The 9857-nt window shown below is 35.3% G+C and overlaps 1 protein-coding gene across 1 annotated transcript; it reads right to left on the minus strand.

Annotated features, from left to right (window-relative positions):
* Positions 1-353: 353 nt before the first annotated feature.
* On the minus strand, positions 354-9485 carry LOC117405381 (tyrosine-protein phosphatase non-receptor type substrate 1-like). Its single transcript, XM_059029614.1, has 6 exons — positions 9408-9485; positions 4992-5064; positions 3811-4146; positions 2337-2633; positions 1947-2063; positions 354-1554 (listed from the first exon to the last, which is right to left on the minus strand). The coding sequence occupies exons 1-6, from the start codon at positions 9483-9485 to the stop codon at positions 1406-1408; spliced, it is 1050 nt and encodes a 349-aa protein (XP_058885597.1). The 3' UTR covers positions 354-1405.
* Positions 9486-9857: the final 372 nt, after the last annotated feature.

Raw genomic sequence — 9857 nt, forward strand, 5'->3', positions numbered from 1 at the left:
AAATGTATTATTTTATTTTATTACCTTTTCCCTTGATCTTCAGTTCCAAATAAATAAGGGCAGTCGTACCACAAAAATACAAAAATCATCTAATTAAACAAATCCAATGCATATATAAACAAATCTCTACCAAACTGCCTCCCTCGATTATAGAAAGCTTGAAGCAAGAGGCACTGAAGGTCAGACTATTTTTTCATGTATAGTTTATTGTGTAAAGAATACATCTGGTTGGTATAAATACACAGTGAATAGTGTTATATGACTTAGATATGAGTACATAAATTCAGCTTACATGATTACACAGAATTAGGAAGAAGAAAAATTACAAAGCAGAAGTTTATACAAAATATACATGTTACCCATTCAAGTAAAACCAAGCTTTTGGCAGTGTGGAGTAGTGGTTAGGGCTCTGGACTCTTGACTGGAAGGTCATGAGTTCAATTCCTGCTGGGGGACACTGCTGCTGTACCCTTGAGCAAGGTACTTTACCTAGATTGCTCCGGTAAAAACCCAACTGTATAAATGGGTAATTGTATGTAAAAAAATAATGTAATTGTATGTAAAATATAATGTGATATCTTATAACAATTGTAAGTCACCCTGGATAAGGGTGTCTGCTAAGAAATAAATAATAATAATAATAATTATGTGCTGCTCCATTCAGAGCAGCCTCTGATTCCCTGAGAACAGCCAGCTCCATTCAGAGCAGCCTCTGATACCCTGAGAACAGCCAGCTCCATTCAGAGCAGCCTCTGATTCCCTGAGAACAGCCAGCTCCATTCAGAGCAGCCTCTGATACCCTGAGAACAGCCAGCTCCATTCAGAGCAGCCTCTGATTCCCTGAGAACAGCCAGCTCCATTCAGAGCAGCCTCTGATACCCTGAAAACAGCCAGCTCCATTCAGAGCAGCCTCTGATACCCTGAGAACAGCCAGCTCCATTCAGAGCAGCCTCTGATTCCCTGAGAACAGCCAGCTCCATTCAGAGTAGCCTCTGATTCCCTGAAAACAGCCAGCTCCATTCAAAGCAGCCTCCGATACCCTGAGAACAACCAGCTCCACTCAGGGTAGCTAGAGGCAGTTGGAGACTTGATTCAGGGATCTTTTTTGGTTTCAATTTGATCTAAACTTTATTTAAGCTTCCAACATTCAGATAAAGTCAGGTATTCAGCTGAGTCTGAATGAAATGATCAATTTCAAGCATTTCCAGCTGGCTGTTACACTGACTTTTTCATTTCCATATAAGTCCACTGAACGTTATGGGCTTTTGGTGAATTCACAGCAAAATCGTACATGTTTTATTTTGAACAAATTCGACTCTTGAAGTAAATGTGTGGGTTTCCTGAATAGCTACTAAGAAAAAGTTCAAGAAAACTGCAACTTGGACAAACTACGCAAAGCAGAGTTTCATGTTTTCACACGGACAACTTCACTGTTGACAGGATGCTCACCAAGCAGTGAGTAGACACAGTTTTCATCATCTCTAACGTCAAGAGATGGGAGAGGAGTCGACCTTTCACCAGCTGGCTCAGTAGCAGGACGATGAAAGAAAGCTTCTGGGAAGAAATAAGCAAAAAAAATGTATGTTTCTAAAAAAAGGCACATTGTCTCCAGAAATAAAACTGTATTGACACAGTGCAATCCTCGAAACCCTTTATAATCTTCATGTTGTAACACACAGTATAGCTGAAAATATTATCGTACAGATTCGATAAAGGAGGATGCCAGCAATGTGTTTGATAAACTCCCACTACAGTACGCTGTTGCTGATCTGAAACTGCACAGTCATTACCACATCGAAACACAACAAGAGTGGGAACAAGTAGCTTGCATAAAAATAGAATTGGAAAGAGATCACAAGATTGAGTTGTTGCCTCTCAGAGGATACACAATTAAATGTATGCACATCTTTTCAACTAATAAAATACAAAAAAAGTCCAACACTTACTTATATTTGTACAGCGTGTGAGAATTAGAAGTGATATCACAAGCAAGAGCACACATGAACCAAGAGCGATTAAGATCTTCCAAATCCACATCGAATCTGGAAAAGTATTTGAAGGTTCTAAAATACAAATACACAAGGGCCTGTGGTCATTGTTGAGTCTAACATTGATCTATCATGAATCCGCTGCAGGCAGTATACACACTTACAGTACAAACAGACAAGGAAGGGGGACTCGGGAATATACAGGAAAATGACCCTTAACATAACTTAAGTATTATTTATTTTTACTCAACACTTAAATAACTTAAATGCGAGTTGAATTAACTGCCTGAAACAATACAATGCAGAACCTGCAATAGATTTAATCATATTTAGCAATAACAACCCTACCTTGGTTATCTTCATGTGCCGATACAGTAACACTTGCAGTGAGGGGTGATTGAAGCGTGGAATGGTTGACCTGACAGGTGTAATCTCCACTTCCAGACACACTGCAGTAACTTGTAAGAGTAAAGGAGCCGTCATCATTAGAAGTCAGATTCTCCTCATGAGTGTCGTTGCTGATCAGTTCTCCATCTTTAAACCAGGACACCTCAATGTGCTTTGGGCTGAAGCCCTCCGAAGTGCAAACCAACCGGGTGCTTCCATTGGAACTGTTCACATAAACCAGCCTGATGTTCGGACGGGCTGAAAATAGATCAGCGCAATGGGGGTATCAGCTAACTCTTCTAGTTTATTGTTAACTTTAAATAAATCACATTGCATTTCTTTTTATACTCTAAACATCTTAAAATATCACTTCAACTAAAATATGTGCCACTTGAAATAAAAGTTAGCAAAGTACATTACGTGTGTCTAATTACAGTGTACTTACACAGTAGTTACTTGTTAAATACATGCGTACTTACACATAATTACAGTGTTATTGTGCATACTTACAATGTACTTAATGTGTAAATCTTTTTGCACAATATATGTAAGTACACAATTGTATCAGAAAAGGGTTAGGGTTAGATTTAGAATTAGGTTTAGAGTTAGGGTTAGAGTTAGGATAAGGGTTATATCATGCAAAAACATGTACCCATTATGTACATGATTTCAATACATTATAACATTGTAATTATATATTATAACTATGTAAATACAGTTATTAGAGACCATTCATGTAAAGTGTATGTATGTGTGTGTGTGTGTGCGTGCGTGTGTATTAGGGCTGTTAAGAGATTCAAATCGCAATTAATCTTGAGATTAAAAAAATGTATCTCAGTTCATCTTGGTTTTAATTGCATATTGACACAATTACTGCATCCATCTCATTTAAGTTTGTTTTACTACTAATGCTATTATTATTATTATTATTATTATTATTATTATTATTATTATTATTATCCAAAAAACAACCCAGCATAAAAACCCTGTTTTCCTATTTCTGGATTCGCTTCATAGTTTTATATTTATTTACAATCCAGCATGTTGTTAAATTGTTTGAACCAACTGCTAAATCACAATGGAGTCTTATTGTATTTACAATTATCAGTTTCCTTTACATACAAAATTCATTGTCGTTTAAATAATAATAATAATAATAATAATAATAATAATAATAATAATTTTAAATTATATTTTATTAATAACCTGAAATTGCCTAAATAAAACAAAACATTCACTGAGTAATGGTTATTATTAACTTTGAAATCTGCATCATCTACATGGCTTTGGCTAACTTGAGCTTTGTATGACTGAATTAATTTTGTAAGATATAGAAATGTTTTTAAGGTAAAATTTACAAGATTATAAATGTTTTTTTTTTGTTTTGTTTTTTTTTTAGACAGAATTGAAATACAGGAAGATAAACTTTACGTACCTGTCACTTGAAGAACTGTTTTGTTTTCTGTTATAGATTGTGTTGGTGGAGGTATAACTCTGTCCAATTTACAGGTGTAAATATCAGAGTCATTTAAAATAAGAGCTTTAATTATAAGAGATATAGTATTGGTCTTGTTATTCCATGTCATGTTGAAGCGTTCATTACACTGTTCTTCCCAAGTACTGTAGTTCCCAATCACTTTGTAACACAAGGTTGCATTTCTTTGTAAAGCGACAGCCATCCCTTCAGTGTTACTTAAACCATGTAAACAATCAATAGTCGCTGTTCCTCCTTTCAGTGCTGTGATAACGTGTGGATCCTGGGATGCTGTGACTTTGAAAGAAAGAAAGAATAAAAATGCAGAGATCATTTTGATATAATAACACCAAATACAATGTATAATTCATGAAAAACATCAAAGAGCAAATATATGCCAAACATATTAAATACTTGTGCATGTGTTAGTCATTCCATATTTGTTATGCAAAAAAGTTTAATACCTGTTCAAGGAAAAAGTCAAAAACAATTGGGGTTTTTGCATTGGAATAGAACAAGTTTTGTAGATGACCATGGTGCACTGACGGGCAATCATGCAGGTTATTGATTCCTCCACTGTAAAAGACTTTGGGCACATCTGCAGCTCTAAGAGGGTCACACAAACTGAACGCTTACATATACAATCTCCTCACTGGAATTATTCAAGCACAATCATTTTAACAAATGTTGAGGATGCTACTGAAATACCTTTCACTATTTCATTATGAATTATTAATATAACCACCCGTTTCACTTTCACTAAACCATTAAAATAGAATATTTCCATTTTTTTCATGCTTGATTTTAATCAATGCAACTTTAACCAAAGTAGTAGAAACCCTAATCTTAAAGAGGTAACGCAGTTCCTGACCATTTTTCCACCCAACCCGTGGGTGTGTCACAGAACATGCGATGGCTCCTGTCGAATCCCGAGCAAGGGACGGACAGCTCAGCCAGGACACTAACTTGTATGACTCGCCCCTGCCTTTACCAGATGAACCACTTGTGGACCCGTCATCTTTTTTTACAAGTCAACAGTGAAAGCATTGAAGGACAATAACAGCAAACATCAGCAGTCTGGTTAAACATGAACAGTTCCCTTCATCATGAGTGACCAGTGTTTGTATAGAATAGAATCTCACCTGCATTCCAAATGAATAAGACCAAAACAAGGGTAGCTCGACTCCTGTGCAGCAACATTTCATTGAACTGGATCTAAAAGAACACAAAATATCACAAGCATTTGAGAACTTGATTACCACTCATTTGTTAACCCAATAAACATTGTTAGCAAGATCAATAATTGTGCTGCACCTGCCCTGAATGTAAATCTGTGGTTTTCTGCAACCAATGCTGTATCGCAGAACCGTTTTACTAAACATCATAAAATATCTTTCAGGAGCGGAAACACACCCTCTATTCAGTATATTGACCTGTGTGTGTGTGGGAGGGGGGTTCCAGGATCACACATCACTACAGCAACCTGGCAGTGTGATTACATTGTTTATTTAAGTTAACACTTCACTTACTTACTGAGAGTGAACTCAATTAAACTTTTTCACACCACACTAGGGTCGATGACAGTGTGCTTATTTATCTCTGATGATTTATAGTCCTTCTAAAAATGTCCATTCCAGATCCAACACCTTTCCCTGCTTTTGCTGCAGATTTGTAGATCTTGTATTGCATAGGCGGGGTTGTTTTATTGATTAATAAATCAAAGCAAATCATCTTTAATCTTCTCCAAAGCTGTTGCAGAACAGGAATAGACCACTCAGAAGCTGCCAATGTGTATCACAGCATCGTGACTTGATGGAACAAGATTGATCCATCAGGAAAAAATATTTTTTGTTTGCCATACAAAATATAAAAATAATGATATATTTGAACAGTAAGCTTTTCTTGTTATTAATACCTTAAGGTATATAATGTATGCGATGTATTTTGCAAATGGGTCATTTAAGGGATGGGGGAGGGCCTGAGTCAAAGGAACATTTTGGATATGTTTGCTGCAGCAGGTGGAAAACAGAAGAAATTAAACAGCAAGGACGAATTCACCTTACGGAAGAAACGACATTATACATCAATGTTCTTAAGAAACAGTGTTACAGATTTGAAAACTAGATTCAGACTCATGTGTTGGTCTGTGCCGTGCATTTTCAGATTTCAATTTGACCCTATTTCGAATCTTTAGGGTAAATTACGGTTTTCTTTTTTTTTTTTTTTTAAAGTTATTAATTCATGTCATGCACTGGGTTCTTTACAGCCCATCCATTGCTTGATTTGGGGTGAATACGGCATTATTTAAATTACCGGTAGTATCATAAGGTATTGCAGTTCTCACAGAATATAATTTAAACACTAAAAAAAGCATGGCGGTACTGAACATAAGAAATTTAAGAACGAGAAAAGGCCATTTGGCCTACTTGTGATCGCTCGCTTTGGTGTCAGCGTGGTCCGTTACCACAAGTTTTAGAATAACATTGTAAAAAAAAAGTCAAAAATACAGCCGATAGTGAAAGTATTTTCCGGCGTACAGCACGAGACGGAGAAGGTTATGGTAGGTTACAGTGTTTGGTGCAACTGACAGAAAATATTAAGAATAATATCAATCAAAAACAAAAAGTTTTTTTTTTACTTTTAAGAAATTTGCTTTAGTTGGTAAAAGTAAAAAAAAAAAGTTTTAACGCTACATAGAAACTAATCAAGGTTTACTTTGCATAGTGGTGTGTAATAAGTAAACATATACCATAAATATCTTAAAAGAAGGAAAAAGAAAATATAAATTACAATACAATTATAATATCAGTTATAATAGTAACTAGTGTCCTTATTGGTCAGACCTAAACCATAAACCAAAATAAATGTACTAATCAGCATATATCAAACGAAATGATTATTTTCAAATCGCTGTTACATTAAAGTTATAGCAATATTTACGAGAATACACGAGGTTGTTGTTGTGCAGCTGTTAACAAAGCCCCAAATTGTCAGATACCCTTGAAAAAAATACAGAAGGATATAACCGAAAAAATAAACGCAACCTCTTTCATAAAAAGGTCAAATAAAGAAGTCCAAAAAAGATTCTGGAACTGCTGTTTTGCAGTTGTGAGGCATAGTTCAACCATAAGTCGCTTTGGATAAAAGCGTCTGCTGAATAACTAAATAATAATAATAATAATAATAATAATAATAATAATAATAATAATAATAATAATAATACAGCGTGCCTATAGAAAAACAAATCCTTAATTTATTTCAATATTACAATGTATTCTCTGATGCAATATTAATATTCATATTTTTTTAAATGCTGAATGTTTCTGTATGTTTGTGAAAAATCATATTAAAAATGTTCAACATTATTATGCGTTTGTTACATATGTTTTAGAATAGTCATATGTTAATTATGTATTTAATATATTCTAAAATTAGCCAGCCTCCACTCCGAAGCCCCTGTTTTCTGAACAAGGCACTGTTCTACACTATAAACAAGTCGTGAGCCAGGGTACTTGGCAACTACATCAGTGGTAATACACTGAGCATCACATAAAACCCGTGACATCAAAGTGACATCAGTCCTTTGACATAGAAGACTGACAGATGCCTGATGTGTTTCCAGCTGTTGCCTGGATGGCACCCGTTGCATGAAAATGAAGTGCTGCTGTAACCTTTACAAGTACAGGTATGGCGTGACTGCGGGCTGTTTGTGATTCTAAATCAAGCAGATCACACAGCTCTGTTACAGTGCCTATATCCAATCTGTATCTACGCATAACTTGTTTTAGAGTTAGATCTAGAAATGTCTGACGGGGACGAACTATTTTGGGTTTAGGGTGAGGTCGTTTTCTCCTCCTCCCATTCCCTCTCATGCTGCAGTCAGAGAGTTGGAAGCGCTTCCATAGCCTCCATTGTCGATTACAGCTCAGTCGCCATCAGCGGTCGCAGGTTAAATAAGACGCGAGAGGGGTCATGTCTTATTGCACGTCTATTTTGTTGTACTAAGTGATCACATAAATGTTTTGTGCCTTTTGAAAATAAGCCGTTAATTGCAAAATAGAACCAATTACGGATTTCAATTAGTTAACAAGCTGTAATGCGAGTGAATAATACAACGGTGTTATAATACGACTTTGAAAGATACAGTTTACTGCCTGTCTTGTGACGCAAAGGTGTTTTGTGACCAATTTTTCACTTTGCCCCCTATGAAAGTCAGGCTGTGTCATTCTTTGTGGAAAGCAGGTCTCTTTATGAAATGTATCACTCAACTCGAGGTTGAGTGTATAAATCTGGTGAGATGTATTCAGATGGACGCTCTAAAATAAAGAGTTAAACTGCATTACCCCTGGCTCTTTTTGTAAAGCCTGTGCAATACATTACTTTTTTTTCACTGATCTGAAATAAGATGCATTTCGCTTTGTTTGGTATTCTTTTTTTTCCAATACACACCCACAGTATATAGTATATGCAAGGCTGTGGTACAGTGGGCTGCATGTCGATTTGGTGCACTTCACAATCGAAGGGTGGAATTTCAGACAGTTACAAAACAATAAGGTAATGCGTAGTAACGTTCTAGCAATAGAACACAACTGCAATATTGTCTTATCAGCCCCTTATTAAAATGTACAGTATACAAACACAAAAATCTATTTGACTTTCCTTAACTGATTATACATTGTAGATACTTTCTATTTAAAACTTAGCAGACCGCAATAACACTTTAAAAACACATTTCAGTAACAGTAATATTATTTATTTATTTATTTATTTATTTGCTGAAAGTACCTAGTGGTTAGTAGCACAAGGGAACTGGAACTTTTTAAAACTATTTCTGTCTTACAAGTTACAGTTCCCTATTGGAGAAACACATTTAGGTTAGAAAAACAGACATTAGTAAATAAATAGGAGCAATAGCCAAGACATGAGAGTTCAGAATCAAATTCAGGACAAATTCAGAAGCTACTTCAAACAGTACACACTTTTCACAAGATGAAAGTAACAGCCAGGCTTTCTGTTAATAGACACTTTTGTTTGTTTGTTTTTTAACTGGTAACAACTAACTTACTAACATCTTACTAACATTATTTTTTTGTTAATGGTTTGTTAATTATCTATTACAATGAACAGCTTTTCAAATTGGGATGATTAGTTCAGGGGTTCATTTGTAAACGAAAAGGCACCTGAGCTAATCTGATGAACAGGAGTGATGACACCGTTGTTTAACGGTGCTAGTATTTTGGTGATATATGTAAGTACACAATTGTATCAGAAAAGGTTTAGGGTTAGGACTAGGGCTAGGGTTAGGGTTACTGTATATTATGCAAAAAGTTTCACACATTATTAACATTGTAACTATGCGTAATAACATTGTAATTATGTGGAAGTACACATGTGTTTACTAAGTAACTACCATGTAAATACACAGGAATTAGAGACACTTGATGTAAAGGATTACCAAAAAAAAAAAAAAAAGAGTAAAATCAAACGTTGTTAAAAAATATGTTTCTGTATTATATTCTTAAAAAATATATTTGTGCAATTATAATGAAGTAGCTCACCTGCTCAATACCGGTATATCCTCGCTTCAATGCACAGCAGTGAACTCCTTCATTATATCTGCTCTGTGTAACGTGCATGGTTTTAAGTCGCAACTTAAAAATCGATCGGAACCTTACGATGTAAGAAGGTGGATTTCTCGTACATGCTGTATGTGGTTAGGACTTCCTTTCCATGTGTGCACCAGACTTTAGAATCACTTTGCATCCGATGTGCAGAGCGGAAGCTAGTAACCGGGACTTTTATATATATAAATATATATATATATATATATATATATATATATATATATATATATATATATATATATATTTACAGTGAGAAAAGGCCATAATCCATTACACAATTACACTTACACACTGAAACTTTGCATCAAACCTGTGAAATCCAGCAAGTGATTGTATAATTATCATATCATTTACTTCCAACTTCATCAGTTATATGCTACAGTT

This window comes from Acipenser ruthenus, chromosome 8 (assembly GCF_902713425.1).
Source record: "Acipenser ruthenus chromosome 8, fAciRut3.2 maternal haplotype, whole genome shotgun sequence".
Taxonomy (NCBI): domain Eukaryota; kingdom Metazoa; phylum Chordata; class Actinopteri; order Acipenseriformes; family Acipenseridae; genus Acipenser; species Acipenser ruthenus.

Excerpts from the sequence above, each read along its gene's own strand:
- LOC117405381 (XM_059029614.1), bottom strand. The coding sequence starts at position 9,485 with ATGCACGTTACACAGAGCAGATATAATGAAGGAGTTCACTGCTGTGCA. Across the intron at positions 5,065-9,407 it reads GATATACCGGTATTGAGCAG|ATCCAGTTCAATGAAATGTT; the intron begins GTGAGCTACTTC and ends GTGTTCTTTTAG. Across the intron at positions 2,064-2,336 it reads GGCACATGAAGATAACCAAG|AACCTTCAAATACTTTTCCA; the intron begins GTAGGGTTGTTA and ends TTTGTATTTTAG.